The 27,931-nt window shown below is 40.0% G+C and overlaps 2 protein-coding genes across 4 annotated transcripts in view; both read right to left on the minus strand.

Moving 5' to 3' along the window:
* The window catches only part of shroom1 (shroom family member 1), a 33,163-nt gene extending 28,574 nt beyond the window's left edge, over positions 1–4,589 (minus strand). The window contains exon 1 of the mRNA XM_010779273.1: positions 4,423–4,589. The gene's annotated coding sequence lies outside the window, so the exon portion shown is untranslated. The remainder of the gene's footprint in view (positions 1–4,422) is intronic.
* A 1,599-nt stretch (positions 4,590–6,188) lies between these two features.
* The window catches only part of aff4 (AF4/FMR2 family, member 4), a 31,914-nt gene continuing 10,171 nt past the window's right edge, over positions 6,189–27,931 (minus strand). For 2 of the 3 annotated variants that reach the window (XM_010779272.1, XM_010779270.1), the window contains exons 2-21: positions 25,034–25,163; positions 20,759–21,556; positions 20,352–20,390; positions 20,110–20,196; positions 19,749–19,776; positions 19,566–19,629; positions 19,269–19,361; positions 18,425–18,569; positions 17,452–18,205; positions 17,149–17,300; positions 16,628–16,713; positions 15,182–15,416; positions 14,778–14,875; positions 14,339–14,402; positions 12,106–12,242; positions 11,514–11,585; positions 11,290–11,383; positions 11,087–11,130; positions 10,532–10,752; positions 6,189–10,072 (exon numbers count right to left, since the gene is read on the minus strand). In XM_010779272.1, coding sequence (XP_010777574.1) covers positions 9,945–10,072; positions 10,532–10,752; positions 11,087–11,130; positions 11,290–11,383; positions 11,514–11,585; positions 12,106–12,242; positions 14,339–14,402; positions 14,778–14,875; positions 15,182–15,416; positions 16,628–16,713; positions 17,149–17,300; positions 17,452–18,205; positions 18,425–18,569; positions 19,269–19,361; positions 19,566–19,629; positions 19,749–19,776; positions 20,110–20,196; positions 20,352–20,390; positions 20,759–21,556; positions 25,034–25,159 — 3,465 coding nt within the window. In that variant the 5' untranslated portion in view covers positions 25,160–25,163 and the 3' untranslated portion in view covers positions 6,189–9,944. The remainder of the gene's footprint in view (positions 10,073–10,531; positions 10,753–11,086; positions 11,131–11,289; positions 11,384–11,513; positions 11,586–12,105; positions 12,243–14,338; positions 14,403–14,777; positions 14,876–15,181; positions 15,417–16,627; positions 16,714–17,148; positions 17,301–17,451; positions 18,206–18,424; positions 18,570–19,268; positions 19,362–19,565; positions 19,630–19,748; positions 19,777–20,109; positions 20,197–20,351; positions 20,391–20,758; positions 21,557–25,033; positions 25,164–27,931) is intronic. The other variant, XM_010779271.1, reaches the window with a different exon arrangement.

Below are 27,931 nucleotides of genomic sequence, written 5' to 3' on the forward strand. Positions count from 1 at the left end.
ACCAGCCTCTAGTAATCTCGCTATCCGGCGGCTAGCATGATGCTAACGTGTGCAAACACCACACACACACACACACACACACACACACACACACTTTCGGATGAAGGACCCTGTAGTCTAAATTACAGTATTACAGTTACAGTCTCAGACAAAGTGAGTTTTTCTTTCTTATAAGCCTTATTTTTGATTGATTAACATGAATATTTGTAATACTTTAACATCAGTATGAAATAAGTGTACTGATGGTTTTTACATGATGTCTTGTTCTGCTATTGTCAAAAGTCCATTGAGATAGCAAACTTGTTAATTAATTAATATTAAAAAGTTAATGTGAAAATAGAAACATGAGTAAATATCTGTAAATGGTAGAATAATGAAGACCATAGAAGGCTAGAATGCAGATTTCCAAAAGAAGACGATCCATTTATTCCCACGGTTGTTTGTTCTCAACAACCTTACCTTACCTTACCTTTCCTAAGGCCTTGTTTAGGTAAGGTAATGCTAAATGCAAACATAGCTTTTGTTTATGTGGAAGAAAACTCCGGGCACCTTTAAAGAGTGTTGTTTATAGTAACTGCAGCTGCTGCTACAACAATTGTGTTTTCTGTCTATTATTCTAATAAAGTAGAGAACTTCCTACACATTAGGTTGCTCACACATACTTGCATGACATATGACACTGCCATTTCCCAGTGAGGGTCCTATAGTGCTGTACAATAGTGTAGGTGTGGTCCTGTCAGATAACCAGACAGACACACATAACCATACACACTTCCCGGCTGGCCTCAGGGGTCTCGTATTAGGCAGTGATAACCTCTGTCAGCCATTTGTCTCCTTCTCATCCATCTGCTCTATAGGCCTCTCTGGGCCCGGGACAAAAGAAGGAGGATCTGACAATAACTCACAACTGCAGTCTGCGGTCAAATCCAAGATACAAGAAAGAAAAAGCCCCCTGGCCCTGCATGCAGAAATATAACTCTTAAGTTACAACTGATGAAAAGACCCCATACAAAAGGTGGTGAAAGAGAATCAAATAGGACTGTGAATGTCTTTTTTTACATTTAATGAGTGACAAATCGATTAGACGGGAGGGTGTTATGATAGTGTTTTCCAATAGGAGACACAACAAATAAAAACCAATTTTGTAACAGGGTACATTCAGCAGTCATGGATATGTCATGTTAATACATTAGGAGTTTAGTCTTTAAAGTGATTATGGATTTTATGTTCATACCAAAGGTTCCTATACTGAGCCGCTTTGCTTATGCCTCTTTAACTTACAAAAAAAACAAAGTCACAGGTATTACTTTTGTGGAAGTATTTCAGAAAATTAATGCTTTAATCCCGATCATCTAGTGAATGAACATATTCCATATTAATGTTTTCACAATGCCTTCCTGCTACAGCAACCACACATTCTCTACTTTTAAAACCTATCACTTATTAATCCTGTGGGAACATTTTAACTTGATCATGGCATGGCCTCTGTCTTCCTCCTCTGTGCTCTGACTGTAGAGAAACAAATCTTCCACTGTGATCTTATCAGCGCTTAAACAGACCATCCTACAATGATCTCATCCGACCTGAGCGTACCTGAACCCCTGCACTGCAATGTTGACCCGTCACCTTATCAACCTGTCCAAGGCCGTATTTTAAAATAGAAAATGATGTCACGATGACTTACACAAAATGACACAGAATGACACACATCATGCTAACTAGCCTCTATGCTAGCTACAGTCTAATTAGCTATAGCATCAACATGGTGTACCACATTTCTTTTAATATTTGGTGTACTTCTGCATGACGTTAAGTCCTCTAGAGTTTCTCAAATACGTCACCCTGTAGTCTAACTTTATTACTCATTAAAGCTTTGGTAATAACGGGAGTGTTGGACTTTGGTCAGCTGAGAAGTATTTCGTTTGCAGCTCTAACTTACAAGCACCTTTTTTGGGGGGGCTAAAATATACCTTTATCAAGCGTTGTTATTCCTGTTAATTAAATCTTCCCTTTCCTCAATAACAATGCATACAACATTTGCTTGTAGTTGATCACATCAGTTGATTTAAATCCTGATCAAGCTGTTAGTGGTTTGTACATAGTAGCATTACAAATCCTCCTTTTTTATCTGATTACGGTCTGAGTCAATAATTTCCACGTTAAAAAAACACACTGTATTCCCCATCCCTTAGGATGATTCATTCAAAGCTATTTCCTTAAACCATTTATTTCCTTGAAACCAACAATGCCAGTGAAAGCCTCACCTCATGCCGGTACAAAGGAAGAGGTGGAATAACTTCGATAACAGGAAAAAGCAAACATCACAGACCAGAACAACAGAAAGTAAAAAATGGTTTAACTACGACACCTTCCTGCCTCATGCTCGACCATTGTCTCACTGTGACACCTTGACTAGATCTCAAAGTGATAATGATTTAATTATAGCGCCATTAGGACGTTAGATAAAGTCATTTTTTATGAAATCACACATTTTAAGTGTGTATTCATTTAATGTTTGCAAGCAGTTTGTAATGGCTGCAGAATTCACCTGTACGTATCTGGACCTCATCTCATTTTGGCTCACGTAGCCAAACCTGTTCGTTCATCCTTGCAGAGGTGGGCTGGGTGAAAGGTCACTAAAAGAATGTAAACATCCATGTAAAACCCAAACACACTTTTCCAATGTTAAATGAGCGACCAGCACATGCCACTCCTAGCCTCTAACCCCTAACTTATTGCTTCTTTTAAATCTATAATGTCCAAAAATGACTTCACTGTTCAATCATATTTTATTTTGTTAAACTCCTTTTTTCTGCGGCAACACTCGATACTGTGAACACATTTTCTATCACCTTAGGGGCTGAAGGAAAGAGACACAGCCATACGTAAATGCAGAGAAAGAGTTCACGTTTCATCCTGCCGGGTACGTTTACATGCATGGCCCTTGGCTTTGTGACCCTCCTCTATTTTATAACCTTACCCTTCTATTTTCTTCTTTTGTATCCGGCGTCTTTTGTTCTTTAAATCATCCTGCATACACACACAACACCTTTACTCACACCATCATACACACAATCACCTGTATGCAGCTACCACTACATGTGTGTATTGCCACATGTTTGAATGTTTTGTCTTTGTGTATTGCATTAGATGAGTTCTAACAACCACCAGTGATGCATGACTCTCCCCGCAGAGTGACATGTGTTGAGTTTCGAATCAACAGGTGTTAATGTGGGCATCTGTGTGCAGAAGGTGGATGCATGTTGTTAGTTTCTTTGCCTCAGTGCACATGAATTGTCTGTGTCTTTGTGTTTATACACATGCATTACACCTACACGCACGTCTTCTCTGCACAAATGTCTCAATAAGGCGCTCTTAGCAGCCTTCAGGTCAGTCTGTGGGTGCAGCAGGGCATCCAGCAGCAGCACAGAGAGGCCAGTGTGCTCCTGCTGCTCCCACCATCTGACCAATGTACCGCATGAGTGCTTCAGTTTCAACGACAGCACAAAACACCAGTGTCTGGTTTCCCCCGAAGCAACACCGCCACAGCCACGGGCGCCTTTTGTCCCCACTTTAAATAAAACATAGGCCAGTCATTAGGTAGAAAGGCTCTCCTGTGCATAATTCAGGGCCAGGTATCAATTTAAGGCGAGGAGATAAGGTTAGGAAAAAATAATACCGTGTTGTTCTCACACTACTGTCAAACAACAGGCATTGCATGGGTAATGTGCAACATGGAAAATATGAAAATGGAAATTAAATGTGGTGACAACAGTGGTTTGGGTTGCTGTGTGTCTCTAGTCCACATTATGTATCCATTACAGGGCTGCAATTACAACAAGTCATGTGTAACATCAATCAATATGGTAATTGTTTTCTCAGAGAACAAGGTGAAGTTAAATTGCTTCTATCACTGGAACATTTAAATATAAGGTTTGATATGATTCATTTAGTTAATTTAAATTGTATCCATTGTAAACTATTGGGATTATGTGAACGTCTATAGGGAAACGCATATAAAAGGCAGCCAAACTACTGCACTAAACACGAAAATAAAGACATACAAAATTACAAAACGTTCATACAGGTCTACTTAGGCAGAAGTTGGAAATACAATTAAATATCAATTCTATGTTGAAAACCAATTTCCCAGTTGGATTATTAAATTATTTCTGATTTTCAAAAACCAATGACAGCATTCGTTTGCGCATGCATTGCTCAGTCAAAAGGAGGGGGGTTTTTTAAACCGAGAAGCATCACAACTTTAAAACTACAGATACAAAGAGATGCTGAAAACAACATATTTTCATAAAGCTATATTTAGTAGAAGTAGTAAGCAACAGGTTGACAGTTGACAACCGAAACTGAACAGCCACGGCGATACTAGATGCACCTGCTGCTACCAAAGTCCCCTTTACGTACCTGCTTATTTCCAAACACTTGGCTGTTTTCAACTTGTACTCCTTGTTTCTTTTCGGGTGTGTTTTCACTTCTCGAGTGGATAACGGTGAGAAAAAACACATAAATTAACGGATTAATTTCACTTTTTTGTAGTAACGTGCTTCGTCGCCTGGGCAATGAGCTTTCCTTTTTCCTTCGCTCGCAGTTAGCTTACCTTATTCCCTGCAGAGAGGGAGAGAATCGGATGAAAGGTAACAGAGGATAACGTCGACCAATCAGATGAGGCGGGAGGCGGTTCCTTTGGGAATACACGACACCCCATTGGTCCATCCGTGTTAATGGCGGAATAGTGAAAAGGGGGATTTCTCTGTATTGTTTTTTATGTTCTTCAGTTCACTGGAAAGAGGCAGAAGCCAAAACTGAACAGTGCCAGTTTAACTGTTTTACTGAACTCACTGAAAGATACATTTGATAGGAGTAAACGAACGTTATAATATTTACAAATCATACAAGTAAAACTGACTAGAATAACACAAAATAAAATAAAAAGTGGACACAACAAAGAGTCTACATAAAATGTTCTCAGGGCAGCGCAATGTGGATTGGAAGGAGCTAATCATTTCTAAGAGGCTCTGCAATGCAAAGCTATATAAACTTCTCTGAATACCTTTGTTTCATTCATGCACAAATATTTACTAAGCACCATCCATTGCTTATTGAAACAGGCAAACAAATGAAGCTAAAATGTGTGGATGACACAGGTGGTTAGAAGTAATATTCTTTTAATCAGCAGGCATTATTTATTTTACAGTTAAAATATATTTGATATATTTTATTTTAGTGCAAGGTCAAATTATGTTCCAATTACAAAGCGTATAGGCCTACATTAGATTAACATCAAATTAGCATCAAATATACCAAAGTATTTACATCATTATTTTTCAAATCATAACTAGTATAATATAATAATTTGGGGCGAAGCATTGTTTTAAGTGTCAAAAAATATATAGATAACTAGGATCCAGGTTATATTTAAATGACCATACGTTTTCTTCAGTTGGCAATGACTATTTATCCTCTGTAAACTGTATTGTACTGTACAGTCAGACTTTAAAGCAAGCCTTTGTTTATTGGAAAGTGCTCTTTTTTTGTTGAAAGGTACAGGATAGCCATTTTTAAGATATGCAATCCAGGAAACTTTTTAAAATATAACGACTAAGACGGTCCAATACAAGTCCCAGTGACTGAAATTAAAATCCAATGACACTTAGGCTGAAATAGATCAGACGACAGTAGCAACTTATGACCACTTGGTGGCAATTTATTCTTCAAGAGCTACTGTAAATCACAGGCCGGATCTGTTGAGAGCCTGTTGTGTCTGTGTAGAGCCAAGTTAAGTAAAACAAAACCAAAGACTCCTTTATGAAATACAATGCATTGCAATAAGTGTATCCATGTAAAACAGATTTCTAATCTAAAAATGATATATATATTTTATATTTAGTTTTGGCCTCAAGTGGCACTATGGATCACGTGAGGATAAGCAGCATGTTTAGCTGAGTAATCATTGCTTATGTTTGTTAAGTTTTTTGTTCTGTAAATCATCTCAAAAATATCCAATGTCTAACTTGCTACCCCTTTCAGTTTGACCTTAAAATATATCAAAATATCACCTGTTGCAATGAATAATCTTGAACTAGAATAAACCATTTATGAATGCCTCAAGTGTTATTATGTTTTCGATAATAACAACCTTCAGCTGCTTAAATAAAATGAGTAACACTCCATTAAACATATCCATATATATTTTATTCTCAATACGGCAAAATACAAAGAATATTCAGGACAGACTCTCATTAGTCACAATTAATACTCACTTCACAAGAATGCTTTAAATTACATAACCTAAGTTTGAAGATCAAACTCATTGAGTACCTTTAATCATATTGCATCCATCATATATAGTATCTCTATCATCAGTTCTCTTAAAACTAATCCAATTTAGACTAATGTACATAGTGTATGCTGCTGGCCTCCATTTAGAGACGACTTTTTAGAAAAAAGGTGTTATACAACATACTGTATAAACTGCTACAACTGTTTTGACCTGTAGAGAAATACCTGTTTCAAAAGACATGTTGGACCAATTGTTCAAAAGGGACACATAGTAAATACATTGCTCTCGTGAGGAGGAAACAGACGTGGTTTTAAACAACAGACTGTACACACCATCCATCCATCCATCCATCCCATGAGATCAACAATATACACTTCATGAAAAGAACACGCCTCCATATCAAATACAGAGAAGACAAAATATTCGCACTTGGATTTAGAGACATTAATGATTTTGTAGCGACCATGGTACTGGGAGACAATGAAGCAGAAGACAAAGAATACAAGAGCGGTAAGAAAAAAGGAGTGAGAAATCAATGTGATATACAGTGTTAAGAGACTCGGATGTACTCTGTAACAGCTTGGAAGAAGTGAACAAAAAAAGCCCAGAAGGAAAAATAATGTGCATAAAGTATCTCACAAGATGTATTTACAGCATTTTTAATTTTCAATAAAAATGTCAACCTGTAGTAGAAATTCACCCTTAAAGAAATGTTATATTTACAATTTATACATTTGTATTTAAATAGAAACATGCAAGTGTTAACATCTTCCTACCGAATGTCAAAAAAAACTCATCTTACCCTGGATTCTTTCAAGTTAGAATTAATATTAATTACTACTTACAAGGAAATCTCATCATGAACAACCCCGATACATTTACATCATCTTATCTCATAAAATGGTACTCCTTAAAATGGCAAAATAGAAAAAAATATTAAGCAAAGGGGCAGAAAAATAAATAAGTGTGAGTAGCAAACTGTTAAAAATTACTATAATGCTAAATGTTGTACATTTGACTACAAGATAGTGTAGGGAACACAAGGCGCGGACCTGTACTTACAAAGTGTACCAGTGTATGAAGACATTTACTGGGCTGGCAAAACCCACAGAGTAATTCCTATGAGAAAAGTGGCCTCCAGCTTTAAGTACAAAATGGCTCAAGCCATCGGTGTTTGGTTATAAAACAGACCTATATACACATATATACTAAACCAGTAGACAAAATTGCAAAAGCTAAAGGCATTGGACACTTGAGTTCAATAGGTTTCTCACTGAGGCGGGAAAAAGAAAGAAGCTGGGAAAAAAAAATCCCAAGCCAAAATATTTCATTTATTCCAAAGAAACAGATCCTTTTTTGTTGTTGTAAAAATCCTGCATAGATTAAAATCATACCTCGTCTGGCTTTCTCTTTTTCAAGTGCCAGAGGAAATAACAGTATCCCCTCCTACAATAAAGACCAGGGAGCCAGTGATAAAAAAAAATACAAAACATAACCCAAAAAGGTCAAATCTGAGCCAAATAGTACAATTACTAATATGTATTTTGTCTTGAGATGTAAAGGGTGATGGATGAAATGCACCAGATTTATGATTGAAAATGTAAGAAAGGTGCTAAAAAGTTAAGACTTCTGTTGCGTTCTTTTTGTCAAACTGATCCCATCATTTATCAAAATAAACCAATAATAGTTTTAATACCATTTGACCCAGGCTTGAACTTTTCCAGCATGTTTTAGAAGGAAGTGATTTAACAAGTAAGCACAAAAAAAGGACATTCCTTCATGTCATTGAGTGTTACCAAACACCCAAGTGTCATAACAGCTTCATTCAAAAAAACAAACAAACACCACTTTACCCTTGATGACAACCAGAAAAGGTCAAACTAGTAACAGAAATGTTCATATCTGGATAGTTGGCATACAGTGTTACTCCGCCTAACTACTGGCTGACATGTTTCATATCCACCATCTTGTAATAAAAGTATGGATACAATTTAAATAGGAAAAATTACATTACAAATACTTTGCATCTCATAACCCTTGGTTTAACCCTGTTTTAAAAGAATGCATTTGAAAAGTTATACTTCTGCTTGGCCAGAGAAAAAAACAACAAAAAAAAACTGTTTGGTATATAAATAAAATCTTTATTGGCCTGTTATAGTCCTTTTTTGAAATATATATATAATGATAGATTTAAAAACTCTTTGTTCTATAAAAGCAACACTGATGAGTTTGCCTCTAAGTATTTCCTTCCGTATGGATTTGCTTTTATTGTGTCAGATTAGTGGTCACTCAGGCCTAGCTTTTATAAACGGCAATGTAAATAACTGCATTGTATATGTGGAAATGAACTTCAATACTTAAGACACTCCCTGCTGTTACTTAGAAAAATACACTCTGAGCAAACAAAGGAGATCAAAAACAGAATAACACTGTCTGGATGCGACTCTTCCTGGAGGATATTTCTCAATGAACAATGTAGCTATGAGTGAAGAAACCTTTTATAGGAAGTGACCTGTATTCTGGAGCTTCAAAAGACCGCAAACCTCTTACAGAGAACATTAAGGTGATATATTTGTATTAAGGTCGAGAGTCTAAAAGCCCTTGCTAGCAGCCTCTAGAGGCCATGCTGCTCCTTGCACCAAACTGGAGTACAGTGGTTTGTAATAATTGACCAACATTTTCTAGCAGGGCTTAAAAGGAGTTAGTGATTCTGGAAGGATGACACTGTTAAAAATCCAATACACTGACCGATAAAGAGAACATTTATAAATATGTGCATGTCAGAAGTATTAATCTGCTGTGCACAGTGGCCTTTCCTACAGTCCGGCCTTAAAACTTTCAGGCATTTTTCAAGATAAGCTCAGCGCTTCTGAAGGAAAGATAAATTAAAATAGTGTAATGCTTCATTTGTGGCCAACGTCCTCTTTGCTCTAAAATACATTAACAGGACTTGATTTTCAACTGAAAGTCTGCAATTTAAAATCATAAATGTTGCCAGCTTCAACTGCAAAATGCTTAAAAATGCATAAAATGAGTTTAAAGGGAAAATAAAAACAATTGATTCAGATATGAGGGGCGTCTGCTTTCCTGTTGCTCACATACAAGGCACAAAAATGATAAAGAGAAACCTTCATTTTAAAGCACCTTTGGTGTTTATGGGAGGTACTTTGGTGAGACAAAGTCAAATAAAAAGTTAAAAAGCCAAAAGTAGCCTAAAAACCAAACCCCATTTTTAAGCGATTCCATAACAAATAATTCACCCAGCGCTTCTGTGCCGAATAGATAAAACCATGGCCTTCAAAGATTGTATGAATGCCGATATATGAAGCATAAGCTTTTTGTTCCTGTGCTGCAGTTTGGATGCTTCTCCCTGTGTAGACTGTCGACGGTGTGAGATGCTCTGGATTGCTCAGTGTTTTTGGCAAGCTGGTGTAGAAAATGGACACAGTGTTGGAGATATGTCTGAGAAGTTCATCAACGTGTGTGTACATGGAGGACCAGACGTGGACTGTGTGTGTGTGTGTGTGCGTACAGTACATCCTTTAAATGTGTGTCTGTCTGTGAGGGCATGCGTGTGTGTCTTTGAGCACATGTTGCAGAGGTGTGTGTGTGTGTGTGGAAGCAGCGCACAGGGAGGGAGTCCCTGCTAAGGAATAAGCTTAGCGTCCAGTCGCAGCCAGTGGAGGCCCTGCCGCGTGTAACGCACCAGTTCTGTCATGCTGCTGGTGTTGAAGATCAGAGGACCCATCACCTTGTCTAACTCCAAGAAGAACTCTGGGGAAACAAAGACGGGCCAATCAGAAACCGTTTCATTGCCAAGTATGTGAACATGTACGAGGAATTTGCCTTGGTGTATATGGTGCATACATGAACAGTTAGAAGATACATTGTAAGACAAGGCCCAAAAGAGTTAACAAAAAACTACGATAAAATCAAAAATATAGAGAAATATTGAAATGAAATATAGATATACCAAAAAACGATGTACAGTAGACAGAATTATCGTGATAATAAAATATGTGCAGTATTGTTATAAAGTATTGGTAGTAAGCTGTGCAGATATTAAAAGAGGAGACAGAGTCAGTTTAAAAGCCAGTGACTTGAGGCCTGTTCAAGTTGGAACAAACAATATCATAGATCCTAATATTGTGTCCTCAAACTCCTCGTCATTATACATCCTTGCTTGAGTAAATGTCATTAACGTAACCATGCCTCTGTTCTCAGGCGGTTTACCTTTCTGCTCCTTGGACAGTTGCTCCGCCTGGTCCCAGACCTCTGTGGCGTACAGGAAGTTGGATGTGACCTGGACGTAGCTGGCAGCCATCTGGTGGATCCGCTGAGGTATGGTCACTGAGGAGCTGGCGCTGCTGCTGCTGCTGACCGACGAGTAGCTGCCGGCTGTGCCTGGCGACAGTTTGGGAGACACCGGAGAGGGCATGCCTGCTGCCTTGCTGCTACACAAACAGAAACAAACAGAAAGGGTTCAGAAACACGTTTGGTACAAAGGCAAAGAATGTTTAAAAGACACCCGACCGCATGACAGTAATATAAACTGAGCTGTAAATCATCCATTGTCATGTCTGCTCAGCTTCAAGCCAACAAGATGTTAAACTCTGTCCATAATATTATTTTAAAACAGTATTTCCATTAACTTTCTGTGAAATTCTAAAACCTTTGAAATGTCGGAAAATGTCATTTGAAGTACTTTTTTTTCCTAGCAATCAACGCAGATGTTTCCTTTACAATCACATCTAAAAATCCAATAGGCTAAATTAGCACACAACTTACTTTCCCATTCCAGGAGAGGGAGCCTGGGTGTTACTCAGAGAATTCTGCCAAACAAAATGAGAGTGGAGAACATTATGTACACAGCAGGACACACACGGACAGAAAAGAAACATACATTCATGGAATTTAAATTGTGCTCCTGTGGTTTGGAAGGTTTCCCCGAGCAACACTGGATTATAGCTTGGACAAAAAAGAAAAAGTACCTTTAAGTGTTCTGTGAGTGTTTTGGAGTATTTTAGTGCGCTGTCCTTCCTCAGCTTGAATAACCGCAGGTAGAGAAGAGACTGGCATCGTAGGCTGTAAAGAGAAATGGGTTCATATTGATCTAAAACTCTCCTTTAATAAAATAGCAAGGACTTTTAGATGAAGGCTAAGAAATGGGCAAAACCGCTGACAATAAAATTCATTATTGCTTTTGCACACTTACCAAAGCACAGCTAGCCTTTTGTCTGCTGAAGTAGCATCTGGAGCCAGGTAGCTTTTTAACTTCATAGTGTATCTGAACAAACAGCGAGAACAACTGTTAGGTTTATGGTAGAATCAGCTTACAAGTTATTAAAGAAACACTTATTTCAGTCAAAGTAACTTTTAATACAAAGAATTTCTGTGATAATATTCATATTGATTTAGAAACTTTTCAAACAATGTGACACAGTGCAAAGCATCTTTTTTTAAATGTATTATTACAAACGGTCTTCTTACTTTTCAAACACTTGCGCCTACAATACCCACAATTAAACTTAATCCTACTAAATACAGTTCATTTGAATATCTGGGGGTGTTATGGTAGTTGCAGTATATGTATAGAGATGAGGAGTTGGATACAGTTGTCTGGCAAAAGCACTTCCCTATTCTCAAACTTGTAGTCTTCAGTCCCAACTGTCGCTGACTCAGGTGACATGACCAAAAGCAATTCATGCATGCTGCCAATACTACCAAAGACCTGAAAAACGACTGATGTGTACAGTTGGTGGAGTTTTCCTTTAGCGTGACGATGATTTAGAGGTTTACGTTCTTACTTGATAAGCTCCACCGTTTCAGCATACATGGGGAAGGGAGACTTTGCTTCCTGGGCGCTCTTCTCCAGAGCATTTCCACATTCAACGAAAGACACCACGGCATCCAGATAGTACACTGCCTTCTCAAAACGATCCAACTGCAAAGTGGGGACAGGGACAAAGAAAACATTAAAATCTCTGTTGAAGGGGCATCCTGAGTGTTAGTGAGCATGAACTAGTCTCATATAACGCAGACCTTTCTGAAACTGTCACAGCTGCAGAACAGGTCTAAATGTTGCTCACATGACTTCTCATTTGACATGGTTTGAGCATGTCACATAGCTGACATGGTTGCGTATGATTTTGTGTGGAATACATACAATTTGTTTGTGTTTAAAAAATAAAATGCTAAACTCAATGATGCACCGTAGTGTGGGCTAATGAACTGAGATCTAGGTACATTATAGAGAAATTGAATAAGTGTCCATAATGGATATAATGAAGAGTTATATTTTGTGAGAGAACAATGAGAAATGTTAGGAACTATTTAATTGTCAGCATATCATGTGTGTGTGTTTTTGCATCATTGGAGATTTTTCTCCAATGATACTTTTTAATAGTTACTTTTTACATTTGGAAAGCAAAAGAAAACAGTAACAAAGGAAATTGTCAAGGACTCTGAGTGGAAACAACATGCAGCAGAGTGAGGTATGTGATAATCCTCAGGTAAGTAACTGACACCAGACGAGGAGTTACAAATAGTCACCTGTTCATAATAATACATTTCATTTTCAAGCGCTTTTTCAGGTGCTCAAAGACGCTTTACAGTGGTGATGAAACGAGATGAATAGAATATAAAATTATTAAAACAGCAACACATTATAAAAGAATTAAAAAATATATATTAAAAGAGCAACACAACATAATTCAGAAATTAAAAGCCAGCCCGAAGGCGTGTTTTGGTCATCTTTCAGTGACCCATCAACAAAAGTATTATATACATTTTTGCTTGTTATGCGATATTGTGCTCAAAATGTGAGAGCACAGAGACTAAAATGGCTCCGGAAACTTTATGTCGGAGGTATATACCCCACCCAGTACAATACACACTACATAGCAGCAACGTGCAGTCAGGGGAGGCAGAGTTACTCCAATGTAACGGGAAAAAAACTAAAGAAAAACTAAATAATAATAAAATCTCACCAATGATCTGTGTTGTAAATGTGATTTCTGTATAATTCCAATTTTATAGTCAAAATCGGCAAATTTGCCGAGCTCCGCTACAACTAGGCTACGTGGGAGCGATGAGAAGTGAGGCAGGGACGAGCTCTGCCTCACGTAACCCTACACCAACTGGCTGGAGCACGGGCACTAATTTAGCGCGACCACTTATTTTGTGAGCGCGCTCAAGCCAGTTACTGTGGGGTGAGGTGAGGCACAGATGAGCTCTGCCTCACCTCAGAATGTTTCACCCCACAGAAACTGTCTGGAAAGCGGGCACTAAGCGCATGCCTGTTACCATCTCACTGTAGGTCACCAATGTAATGTTTGTAGATCCCTTTATTACATTTATCCTCGCCATCCATAGTCTCTAAATAACTTATTTCACATAGATATGATATTTAGGCTCGCTGGTCTCATCGTACAACGGCAATGAGAAAGCACCAGGGGAGGCAGCCATAACCTCTGCCGCACTGAAGGGGGCGCACATGAGCCCACAGGTTCTTGTTGCTACTGTTATTCTACACAGAGACGGTAGACGCAAACAACAAACTAGACTTTTGAAACTAGAGAGATAAGGAGGACTTTTACAAAAAAGTAATAGAGATTTTTTGTCCAGAAGGATAGGCAAATGGACTTCATCTTCAAGTCAAGGTAAGACCACAATTGTAATGAAAATGGGATCTTGCTAAGAGAGAACGATCCAATATTTAGATGTTGGGTATCCTTTTGTTGAACGGTCTGTTTCAAATGAATCGAAGCATCAGACTAAAAAAGCCTATTTGTAAATCTGACTCTGAAAGAGTCAGTGCCTCACCAGCCATGAACCTCACCGCACGTCATTGCTACATAGTCACTTGAATATAAAATGTGTTTCTCCGGGATGCATTAATCTCTATGCAAAACGTCACCAGGATGTTGTAGGTCTAGAACTTGTGAAACAACACGCTCCTCTCACTGCTTTGCATGCAGTAACATCGGGGCCTCTCGATTACATACTGTAGGTAAATAGTCCTCAGGCTGTTGCTCTTACCAGTGCATCTGCATTGTGTTTAAGTTTCTTGGCTTCTTGTAGGTAGTGATCTGCCGAATGGACCCTGAAACAAAATTAAAAACAGGTCAAACAAATGTTCATTACTTGGCTGGATTTTTTGAAAAGCTTGTTTGATGGTTAGGTTTCAACATTCATTTCCTCTTGGCACAGAACTACACCTACAAATGAATTACATCAAGCCCCCAAAAATAAGACAATACTAGTCGTTTCTTTTCCTCTGCATGAAAAAGACCGATCCAACAGAGAGCCTTTTAAAATGGAAATGCACGCCGTCCCTTCTGCATGCAGGCACATCTATTCATGACCTCAACCAAACCTCCTACAGCTTTATGCATCAAAGGCAACTCTAGATCCCCACAGCAGGTCTTTCTGCGTACCCTGCTGAGGGGTTATCCACAGTGGAAAGAGCTCTTCTTACCTGTCCTCAAACACCAGCTTGGATCTCTGAGCCTTGGAGCCTTCGGTGGTGAGCGGAGGCACAGCCAGCTGGTTATCGCAGCTCTTTGAGGATTTCTCCTGCAGAGACAGCAAGCGGGAGGGAATAAAGTTTCAGGTCGAAAAAGGGGACTTGAAGTGGACGATAAAATGGAGAACAGGGTGAGATTGAGGGTCTCTGGAGCTAGAAATGATGTGCGCTCTTAAGGATAATGGGAATGAACTATATATAGAAGATGTTCTGGAACAAGCCCTTCTTCCCAGAACTCCCCAGGGGAAATGTTGCACAGTTGGCAAACATGATGAAAGATTGCACTTGCCGGTATCCGCAATGCTTGCCAGTTATTAACACGTACAGCTAATGCCCGGTGATAGTGTTACACTCACCTTGCCCTCGCGTGTGCTGCGTCCCTTGTCCTCTCCTTTTCTGTGTTTGGAGGAGGAGTTGCCCTTGGTGCTGAGGCTTCCCTCCTTTCCACTTCCTGTCCCGCTGGACAAAGAGGTAGAGGACTGGCTGACTGTCCTCTTTCGACTCGGGTGTTCTGCCTTGGGCGTTCGCTGAAGACCCGACATGGAAGGGGAGGGGGCTGGCTCTTCTTTCTTCTCCAACGACCTCTTAGACCTGGAGGGATATTCATTGTCATTGGAGCACAGCATTTTTGTTTTGATTACTTAAACAAACAAGCTTTGCTGCAGTTCTAAACTCAACAGAATATTAACACTCAGAAAATGTAATATGTGACCCGCTCTATCGAAATCAGTCGGAAGTCGCAACGGCTCATTTCAAAATAAACGTGGATTTGCGTAAAAAACAATTTTTTCGGGGTTCGGGTGTTTTGTTTCATTTTAAACAAACAAATTCTTGGCTTTCAGAATATGAAACTTTTATTTCCAAAATCACACGATAAATACATTTTTGAAGCTTGTGAAGGGAAGAAGAGGCACCTCCCACTCGCAATCTGCTCTTCCGCAGCGCCGCTCCCCCTCCCTCCGGCTGAAATTATGAATGTAAGCGTATAGTAATCATAGATAACACGGCAGGGTCCGTTACAGTTTGTTTTCATCTGATTTCAAATAAACAAAGTCTTGGCTTTCAGAATATTAAACTTGTTTCGGCAAATTCAGATGATGAATACAACTTTGTAGCTCGTAACGGCATAATTACAAGCGGAGAACGGAGTAACTTAACGTCACAGCAGGCATAACAACAGCCGGTGTTTCTCGTGAGGGTTTTCCCAGGGAAACAAACGCAATACACACAAACGCAAACGCAAAATTACACAAACACACACGAGCTTCTCCCAGACCAGTCCAAACGAAAATATCTTCCCTCCGTAGTATTTTGATCATTTGCTAATAATCAATCAGATCGATGGATTCCAGAAGAAGAGAAAACTTTGAAGATCTTTTTCTCAAAATGATGACTCGGTGACAGTCATTATATTAATGTGACATATTTCGCTTAATATTTGGAGTACAAAAACAATCCTGATATCATTAGAAAGCTAGGAATATCCTCTTTCCAGCAGTGTATACAACTCAAAATGTGTCTTCGGGTCAATGCGACTGATTTCGATAGAGCAGGTCACATATTACCACTTAAGATAAACACTTATAATAATAAAGGTTAAAAAGGCTGCAAGGTTACAGAAAAAAATACCCCATTTAACATTTTATTTTTTAATGCTCATTTCTGTTTTAGGGTTTATTTTGTAAAGTGTAAGAAAAAAGATGGGAAGCCTGTAAAGAATTCAAGTACTACTGTATCAAGTGTCCCGGCTGTGCAGAGGGTTCTACTGTTAATGCACACCAGGAGAAAAAAAGAACACTCACTCTTTACTGCTGTTTTTATGATGAGACAGGGACTTGTCCTCCAGCTTGCATCTCTTGCTCTCTGGCTTGAGGCCTTCTTCATCGTTCTAAAAGACACAAAGATTCTCATTTAGGAGTGTGTCTACATGTTTCTGTAGAGATGTGATTCTAAGAGAGTCTAAGTCACTACAATTATTACAGAGGACAAACCACATCCTAAGGGTCTCCAGCTGGCTGTTACACCCTAACGTATCACAAAAGCAGATCTGGATCTCCACCCAAATTGAATCAATTGTTTATTGGATGACGGCATTTTCTTTCTTTAATGATAATCTGTTTAGAGGTTATTTGAAGAAATACATCACTCTGTTGGAAGGACACTCAAATGGAAAAAACACAACTTCTGTTTTAAAAGTAATAATGTGCATAATCATACTGAAGATATAACCCTCTGAAAAGGGGGTTTCTTTGAAGCGAGACATATCTTTTAGTATGAAACCAGCAGAGAATACAGAGAGGAATTTGATCCATTAGTCTCATACCTTGTGTTTCCTCTTGCCCTTGCTCGAGCTCTTCTCAGAGCTCTGTTTGCTGAAGTCTTTGCTGTCCCTGTCTAGAGAGTCGTCCCTCTCCACTTTTATCTCTACAGGCTCCTTGTAGGGCCGCCCTGGGATCCTCGATAGCAAGCTGAGATCTATAAGAAAGGGGAAGGAAAGGGAAGGGTAAGCTTCAATGTGATCCAAAGAAAAGAAAGGCTTCAGGAGTGTGTGCTTCGAGCTGGACAAGTACACACAATAGAAAGCAGAGAGCATTTGAATGAGAGTATATGAGCAGCTTTGACTAACCTATCTTCACTAGTAAAACCTGCTGCTGGGGTTGCCTTGCAGGGTAACGCTCCTCAGGGTCACTGAGTGGAGACAGCAGCTCTTTTTCCTCCATTGGAGAAAACACACACACAGGGGTCCTGATGCTCTCTGTGTACTTAGGGGTCTGTGATGACGACGGGATGCTGTCGTTCCCCTCGGAGTCTGACGACGAAGAGTCCGTATCGACAAACTCGCGAGACTTCTGGGAGGTCTTCGTCGGTGCCTTGGCTTTTCGTTTATCAGCGGTTGTGGTGACGGCAGCAGCGGTTGGCCGGGGGGAAGATTTGGGTTCTTTTTTGATGGTTGGTTTGCGAACACCTTTAGTAGCAGCTATGCGTCGATTAGGGGGGATCTCGGGGGCCGGCTCACTCTCCACCCTCAGACCACCCTTAGGCTCCTCCACCACTGGGAGCTTCTCAGACTTTTTGGGCTGCTTTTTACCCACACTCCTTCGTGCACTTGTGCCACCCTCGCTCTGGGCGGGGGATTTTTGCCGCCCACGGCCACCCTCTGCACCCTTTTGTGCCGCCCGTAGGTCCCTGCTCGGGGTGGGTGCTGCTGAGTCTTTTGAGCTCCCTCCCTGGCTGCTATAGCCTCGTCCTGAGCCATTATCTCTGCCCTCCTTCTTGCACTTGGTTGGAACATTGTTGTCCACTGGAGAGGCTGGGGAGAACTGCTTGGCCTTCTTGAACCAGTTGTCCAGCTGCCACTTGTTGGCCATAGGTTGCTCAGGCTGAAGAGAAAGCAGATGAAGACGTTGTTTGAGTAAATGAAAATGGTCATGCATGAAACCTAAACAAAAAAAACCTGTAGGAAAAGATAGCATTGTGGCAAGAAGAAAGAACAACGAATGCCTTGTGACAATTACAACCACAAATCCTACGCATGGAATACAGAGTAACATTTCTAAGCAGCACTACCATGTTGTACAGAGCTACTGTCAGGTCTTTACCTCAGGGGAGGCGGGTCTCTGGTGCTCGGTGGCCTCGCTGTCCGTCGTGCTGCTCTCGCTCTCGCTGTCGGACCCCGAGCTGCTCTCTGAGCCGCTGTGGCTGCTCGAGTCATCCCTCGACTGCTCCGCACCTTCACTGTTATTGCTGTTATCACGGAAAAGAGTCAAAGTGTGTAAAAGGTGTGCAGTAAAGTCCAAGTCGTGTAAGGCAAGCTAAAAGGATGCATACAAAAATAAATGTGTGTGTTTCTCTGTGTGAGCGCCACCTCTGTGCTAGTTAACATTAGGTAAGTGTTTAATATGCTGATTATCTCTGGACATCAACACCGATCTACAGCTGAGGATTATTCTTTACAAATATATAAATACAAGAGTTACATCATTTGCACATAATGTAGCTTTGTTTTTCCAAACAAACCAATTGAGAATCAGCCTGAGTAGGAATGAGTGTTAACCTAATTAAACAAGCCCCTGTGGAGATACCCTGTAAAGTGAATCCCTGCCAAACCAACAAAAAGAGCAATAGTCTCAAACTTTGAGGTTTGAAAACCTCCAACATCAGTTGATTAATTGTGGTATTTTAAATCAATTAAAAAAAACCTACATTTATTTTCAAACCAATAATATCCACAAGGGAACAAAATGGGAACAACAATAAAAAAAAGCTAACCAACTTTTGCCCCATATCTTATAAGTTAAAGAACATACCATCACCAATCCCTTTGAATATATTGTAAGCTGACACTAAACCACCATGGCCTCAAAACTCCTCCTATGTCCCCGCCACAATCACAACAACAACAACTCTGTATTCAAATTCAAGTGAAAGTACTCTGTGCTTTACCTTGCTGATGTGTTCCTTGAGGCGTTCTTGGCAGACTCCTGTTCTACATCACTGTCCTCACTGCTGCTGAGCTTCAGGTCGTCTTCCAGCATACTGAGATACAGGCATAAAACTCACTGAAATCTCTATTGTATTACAGAAGTGGAATTGCTGCAGTTGGAGGCCATCTATGCATGTGTGGTTACTAAATATGTCTTACTTTAACAACTTGTTTTAGTCTCTTACTCTGTTGTCTGAATGAATGGTGGCAAAACTATGATGAGGAAGAGCAAAGTGAGGAAGAGATGAAGCACTTACGTGGGCTGTTCCTCGCAGGCTTTAGACTGGTGGCTGCTGGAGCTCTTTGAAGAACTTCCTCGCTCTAAAAAAAACCCACAAACAAACCTCATGAGGATTTGCAAACATATGAAATACATTTGCATAAATATGTTTTTTTCTTAAATATACTGTATTTGAATAAGAAGTGTGTGTTGTACTCACTGTGTCCACTTGGAAAAGAGTGAGATTCCTAAGGGAAAAAAAGAAAATAGAAGTTATTTTCATGAAGCTATAAAATGCATTTGTAGAAGTGAATACTAAATGAAACAGGATTATCTTTCCTCTAGTTTCTGCTTGTTTATATTGACAGGCAAGCATCAAATAAACACCTAAAAGTGTTTTAACCATTTCAATTATTACATTACATATGTATACGTCAATTTGAGTTTGTATAACACAACAAACGCATGCTGTTTCTCTGCATTGTTTTACCAAGGTCTGTTTGCCCTATACAACCAACTAAAGCTTAAACCTTATTCATCATGACACAGTCATTCCACACAGGGACTGGTGCTATGCTGACCTTGGTGGGGAATGGAAACTTGGAGGGCTCTGTTTTGCAGGGGGTGTGTATGGCTGTCAGCGGAGGGGGCCACGACTGAGTCATTTCCTGAAAGAAAGGAAGAAAAAACACACGGGGAAAAAAATGTGAAAATGAGTTGAAAGGTGCGAGTAATGCTCTTTCATTGACTCCAGCATAAGGCTTTTCTCTGAATACTCATGATGGACTGATGGAAGTTTTTAACCAAAATAACATTTACATACCTTCAGAATCTCATCGACACAGTTGGCATCACCAGATCCCTGAAGATAGAAACATCTCAATCAACACGTGTTTATGAACAACAGGATGGTCATTGCAGTGGGTGAAAGGCAGCTTCCATTTTAAGTGGCACGAGTCATTCAATGGCAAAGGCATTTTATGGGACTAGAAGTTCAAATGTGCCAAGTGCAGCATGCTGAGAGCTAATATATTCATTTCCATTATACAGTCTATATACCCTACATGAAACTTCTGCTACAATAGATTTTGCGGCTGCACTACTTCCTTTTACAATCAAAGCTTTTCTTGAGGTTCGTTTACTATCATAGGAACTTTGATTTAATTGATCCTAAGTGCCACATAAAAAAACAGAACACCCCTTAATGAAAAGCCTGTAGATGAGCCTTACCTCCACAGGCTGTGAAGGGATCTTGAGTTTGGAAAGTGAGGCCTTGCTGTTAGACTTCATCTCTCCCATGGTGCTGCTGTGCGACTGTCCACTGTAGCTTTCTGCTTGTGAGCTTTTGGTTTCCGCCGTTTCCTGGCCGTCCATAGGCCGCACATACGCTGTGGGCTTCTGCAGCATGGAGCCAGGCTTGGACATGAGAGACGGGGGAAAGGCCTGACTCGAGTGCTGTCCAGTGGGGAAGGAGGTGTGAACCCGTGAGGGAGAGTCCCAGTTGGCCTCTCGGTCTCGCGGGGACTTGGAGCGGTAGCGCTCTTTACTGTGATGCTGTTCGGCGGACAAGGAGCCCCGCAAGTGGCTGTTGCTGCCGGAGGAACTCAGAGAGCCCTTGGCCGGACTTGATGTGTGTGACTTTGAGTGCTCTGACCCTCCGCTGTGTTTACTCGACTTCTTTTCCCGCACCTCCCCTCCGTGTCTTTGGCTACTGCTGCTGCCGCCGCTACTGCCGCTGCCCCTTTGGCTGCCGTGCCCGCCCTGAAGTCCGGAGCGTTTCCCAGACTGGGATGAAGATCCACCTGCTGCGGGGCCAACAGGAGTCCACTTGCTGCTGCTGCCACCGCTACCGACGGCACGCTGGTCCCCCCCAAACAAAGGTGGGCCCGATTTCTCCTCAGAGGAAGACGAGCTGTTAGAAGGTTTACCGCCAAGCTTAGGAAGTGTGTCACCAATCGGCTCTTTCATCTCGTCGTAATTGCCCAGCATGCTCTGAATACGGCTTGACAGTTTATCTTCCTTGCTGGACTGAAGAGAGAAGCAGAGAAAGGGGGAGGGAGATGTGGGAAAGAGGACAGTGTGATGATGATGATGATGATGAAAGAAGAAAAAAAACAAGACAGACGTAGAAAAAAAAAAAAAAAAGGGGAAAACCATTGAGAACAAATGAACAGAGGAAAGGCAGACAGGAGAGAAGAGGGGGCAGAGAAAACAGTCATTATGGGCACAAGTTCAACACTTGGGTTAATTGCTTTGCATCAAAAACATTGAAAATGGAGAAAATGCATCACTGCAACAAAGGAAAACTTTAAATCACTAAATAAAAAAGAACACCGTTGAAAAGTAGAGTTGCATCTGACGAAAGGAAGAAACCAATTATATCCTAGAGCACGTGTCGTCAGTTTTTCCTTGAAAATAATCGATTGAACGTAGGGAACAGCCAATCACGTGGCTAGCTTGTTCAACACGGGCTCACAAGAGTCCACACCTATCAGTTAACACAGATAAGAGACTACCCAGAGTCCCCACACAGAGGTTAATCAATCACTTTGAGGCCACAGGTTCCAGCCGACCTGCTAGCAATCAGCCGTGACGCTCAGTGCACAATATCCAGTTTCACATGAAGCCTCAGACCTCCCGTTTTGTTTGACAGATTCACGCAGAGGGTGAGGAAACACAAGCCGTTATCTGTAGCTGGAAATCTTAACTAGCTTGGTCATAACATGCAGACACCACTACCTACTGCTAGCACGGCCTGCCTCACACGTGTGTAGCTGGTGAAGTGAAGCATCATCCATTTTCTTATGGGGGGTTGTTTGTAGTGAGAGCAGTGATGACGTGCTGCATTAGGATATTAATAAATCTCCAGTTGAACAGCAAAACCCTTAGCTTTTTGTAAACAACATTATGCAAGTACTTGAAAGGACAAAAGTATGGCACCTATACATGTTGGCTGATAAGGATAAAAACAAAAAGGGAGTAAATTAAAAACACCTGAATCATTACACAGTTTGTTCCCTGTTTACAGAAGAATGACTGCAACACTGTAGTGTGTTGGCAGAAGAAAAACAGTCTGTAAAAATAAGAATGTGTTCCTGGAAACAGTGTATAACTACAGGTTGTTGTGCACAGCTCGTTTCCTTTTTTAGAAACTTTCTCAGGACCCTGTCTAGGAACTCAGGAACTTTACTTCCATGTTGATCAAATGAACCGTGTTGAGCTTTTGGTTCCTGCCCTGCAAACAGTCCCCGGTCCTCGGACAGTTCTTCCCTGCTAGCCAGGGAACTAACCTTTCCAACATTTCAATACTTCAAACAGTAAATTACAAAAGATCAAAACACTAATTGCCATCTCTCTCCAAGTTATCTGCTGTCTTTGCAAGATGCCAACCCATGAAATCATTTTTTCATCTGTTACTTGTAAAATGTAGCCCAGTCTTGGTGGTTCTCAAAATGCAGTAAAAGGACAGCTTTAATGTATTGAATGGATCTGTGATTTTTTTTTTTCTCTTTGTTTTGGCCAACTAGATCTTGGCACTATTAACAAACACGCACATTCGATAATCACGATATATATTTATACACTCGGTATGCTCTATTGTAACAAAATACCAATGTCGAAGTTTATCTTTTAACAGATCTTTTCCTTTTTTTATTCTGTGCAGCTGAGTAAGAAGTGGTGAACTCTGCACCATAAAACTGTTACAGCTTTGCTGGTCTACATCTGGGAGGCCACAGCTGCAGCTGCATGCACACATGGCCTGCAGAACACAGTAAACCTCCACTTAGTGAAGCATGACAGAGATGGAGGAAAAAAGTCAAACTGAAGCTTACATAAGACTCCGAGAAGAGATGGAAAGTGTAGAAGAGCAAGTGACTCAAACAGAAGGCTTTTTCCATTTTTGTTTTTGTACTACACAGTCTTCTTAAAGAGACTCATTCAAGGTATCTAAACCTTCACTCAAACTTTTATCATTAAATCCCAATTGTTCAAAAAAAGAGTTTACAAAATGTGTTCCCACTGCAATCAAAGCATAATGTTACTTTGTTTATTTGAACAGCTGTTCATATTAACCTTTGTTTTGCTCAGGGTTCATAAAAGCTTAGCTAGCTCTGATTTGCTCCGTCTGGTGTGAGATGCAATGAGACAAATCTGCAGATGGGATAGTTTTATTTAAATGATTGTTTTGTTACTTCAGTGACAGTGTATATGAAAACCCAATTAACGTATAAAAAAAACAAGCAAGTATATTCAGATTCAAGGGGAACCCTAACCTTCAGAAACATAACTGCTCAAATGAAGCCTTTTCCAAGCGTTCAAAACAAACAAATACGAACCCGGGCTAGAGATTCTGAAGACCGAAGAACAAACATGCACCATAAAGCTTATTTGCCCTGTGCAAATGTCAAGGGCTTTTTCCTTCTTCAAAGTCAGCTTTTTACCTTTCACTTTGTTTTGGTTCAAAACACACGGGCCAGCACTCATCGCTCACCTCGGCTCCCATTTTCTATTCCCAACCTGTCAGGACACATTCCTCTGTGCCGCTTTGATGGCTCACTGTAGCTAGGAGAGGAGCCACTTGCCTCGGCTAAAATCTGGTTAGTGGCAAAGATTAGACCAGTTTAGAGAAGTCAAATCCTCTTTACAATTATAGTGGCCGGGTGGGAACTGGCAGGCCTACATCTATGTGTTTCTGTGAGCACAGAAGGAAGACACGCGGGGGAAAGGGGAGTGTAGTGATCTCATGTTTACCTTCTTCAGCTGCACTACCAAACACCTAACTGAAGACAGGTGTTTTCAGTTTAGAGCTTTAGTATCTTGTGCAGTTAGTCAATAGCTTAAATACCCTGGAGATAACATTATCTAAATTTAATTCACGACACGTTTTTTGAGAATCATCCGGTATGTTTTTTGAATACATATGAGTAACACCACCACATACTGCGTTGCACACAGATCAGCCAATTACAGCTCAGAATGTGTGCCAGATCATCTGGTTAAAAGAAAGAAAAAGGACTGTCATCATCAGTAGAGCCTGTTCCAACATGTCCCGCATGGATATGAAAGCATTTTGAGAGTTTACCCTGTTAAGCCTTCATCAAACAAACCATAAACAAAACCAAATCTGCAGGATCCTGAAGATCGTTGTTAAAAAAAGGAAAAGATATAAGCAATTCTTGACAACTTGAACGGACATCAAGTAATTGAATTACAACAGATCGTTTTTTTTCCAGACTGTAGCAATGCAGGAATGCAGTCAAACATGTGTTACATAATGTGTGCACACACTCACATGTGTACAAAGACACGCAAAGCAAAGAGTGTTTCCAACTTTGCCACAGAAGCCTGTAGCTAAACATTCTTCTGAGTAAAGCAAGCACAATTGACGAAGGTATGATGACTAAACTGTACTATGGTCAGTTCTCACTTCCTGTCGTGATTACTTCTAAATAAATTGACTAATCAACTACATGTCAACACTGAATGACAGGTAAATAAACTTACCACTTTGTAGGGTTCGGGGAAGAGAGGTGAATTTGCTGGAAAGGCCTCTCCTCCTCCCTGCTGGATTTCTTGATTTCTCCTTTCTCTTTCTTTCATTCGGAGCACATTCCGGTCCTCACGGTTCATGTTGCTAATAACGCAAACAGAACAACAAAAAGTCAAGATAAAAACACGCCGAGGAGAGACTGTAAACACACTTCTTATCCCGTGGCTTTACAGGGATGGCTACAAACTGCGCAGTATCCTGAAAGAAAAACGTCCCAAAGAATTACTCTTAAATGGTGAGGCAACAACTCCGGTTCAATTTCCAGCTATGACTTCTTGAGAAATGAATATTAACTAGAGGAAGTTTCCAAATGTTCACCACAAATCATACTGCTACAATAATCTACCCTCTAATATGAGTCAGTAGGTCCATCATTATTGAAACCCACACATCATGAACAGAGAGTGGATCACAGAGATAACCTATAGAGAAAGTAGTCTCCAATAGGTTTAGGCTGGTCTACACAATGCTCAGTAAACTACTTGAACTGCAAATAATCTGCTTGTAAAGATGGTTCAGGTAAATGTGTAATCCACCTGAAAACAGTCGGTTTACAAATAGTCCTCCAATGAGAATAGAGCTGCAAGATTATTAATGATCTGATTCCAGCTTGTTCAATTTGAGTGGCAAAAGGCATCGGAGGAAACACTGATAAGACATCTTACGGACCAAACAACGAATTGAGAAAATAATCAACAAGGAAAATGTGTTATGGTTGTTGCAACCTTAATTTACAAGTTTATTTATTACAATGTGTGGGGTTGATAACTTGAGTGGAATAGAATACAACTCCATAACTGTGAGCTAAACCAACTATCCATTTGTTCTTGGCATAATGTGTGTGATGAACATATGAAAAAGGAAAAAAGAAGACTTCTGTTACAGAAAGCAACTACACAGCTTGTAAAACAAGAACAAGCTAATTGGCCAGGCGTGTCGCAAGTCATTCAAGTACGAAACTTCTAACTCTTTCCATGACAACAATGACTTTAACGCTGTAGTGAGTGTGCCAGTATGATTATACCACAACTAGCCAGCCTCCTCGTGGATTACTATCATGACACACAGGGTGGTTATTCAGCTGAATGAATGAACAGATGAAATGCAGAGACAAAACTGATTTCAGAAAAGGAACAAATTAACTACACAGAGATCTTAAAACGAGAACTGGTAGATTAACTATTCCAAATGTTTAGACTTTCAGTGTCCTGGACAAATGTACACATTTTCTACATGAGATCGGATTAGGAAAATGAAGCAATAGTATTCTATTGACTATGTATTGCAAGCTCTTGAGAAAATCTGTTTCATGTAGTAGTTTTTTTAACAACTTCTCACTGGTTATCTGTGAGCTTATCAGAAAGTCTAAATAGTAATTTCACAACCAACCTCTTAACAAAGCCTCTGCCTGTTTTACATCATCAACACCCAACTCTGACTCATCGCTCACAACAGGCTACGTGATTTACGCAGTAAAGCTATGAGACATTAAAACCAAATTTCAGCATGCATCCAAGGACACTGAACTTTTGAGACACTCCATTGACACCAGTTCTTTCAGGAGAGGCGTAAAAAAAACAAAAAAAGGAAATCCTATACGTCATCCAAACTTCCATCAACTCCCACTGCTATCACCTCTGGATTTATTTTGACTTACAGCACAGCTAAGAATTCAGTTTCAACTATACATTTTCTAAAACTAAACAACAGTCAGGCAGAATAACACACTTAGTCAAACGTGAGACTTATTTTTCAGACAAAAACGGTCTACTACAGTTTACCATTTACTCACACCACATCAAGTAAATCCATCTTGATGTTAGCCATTTGGCCTTTTCTACCACCCAGCTGACAAGCACCAAGTATCATTTGAAGGTCTATCAAGCTTTTAATGTAATCTGTGGTGAAGGAAAAGGCCAATGTCAAGGCCTGTAAATAACATAATCTACATCTTCCTGGTTTAGAAAAATACATCTAACAAAATGGTTATGTACCAAAGTTGCATTTAGCATGCTGTTACCACACGTATATTTAAATGAGCACGCCAATGTCGGTTTTGGCGAGGGGCTGAACGTGTGAATGGGCCACTGTTAGCACAGAGTTAAATGGTCAAAAGCCTGAGGCACAGAATCCTTTGTAAACACTGCTCATGTCCATTCTGCCAAACTAATTGAGCCAATCTGTTGGTTTTTACGAGTTGAACAGTGGGTTACACCCTGCTATACTGTAGCACAGCACTTAACATCTTCAAGCAGGAGGCTCAATTGTCTGCTTCTGGTTTCTACTGGAGAATAAATGTTTGTATTTAGACCCATTGCAGCCAGCAGTCTCTTCTATGTGTGTGCCTTTGCAAAAATCTGAAAAAGTGACATTTTCATGACATCTATCAAGGAGAAATGAAAAGCTAAACATATCCTCTTTCTCCTATGTTGGTTTTGGAAAGATCACTGTAGTCCTCTTAATGGAGAAAAAAAAACAAGTTTATTTTTAATAATGACGCCAAGTATGCAAATGGGACAAAGAATGTGAAAAACATGGTGCAAATTTGCTTTACACCAACAACTAAATCAAATGACAGTAAAACAACGCCTCTGTGAATATTACCAGACATGTTCTAAAAACTTTGTTTGTTTTGTTTGAATCACTTTAGGTTTCAAAACCCCAAACAAAAATAATGATTGTAACAGACTTTGAGGCAAAGTAAATATGAAAAGTCCTATAGGAAGCAAACTTTTCTGTATAATGGCATGTTTAAATGACCTGTAAATTAATCAAAAACTATTCAAGAAACACAATTAAAATGTATTTATTCTTTAAAAACGTTGAACCTGCTTCTGTCTGCATGGGGGGGG

This window comes from Notothenia coriiceps, unplaced genomic scaffold, assembly GCF_000735185.1.
Source record: "Notothenia coriiceps isolate Sejong01 unplaced genomic scaffold, NC01 NC01_scaffold00020052, whole genome shotgun sequence".
Classification (NCBI taxonomy): domain Eukaryota; kingdom Metazoa; phylum Chordata; class Actinopteri; order Perciformes; family Nototheniidae; genus Notothenia; species Notothenia coriiceps.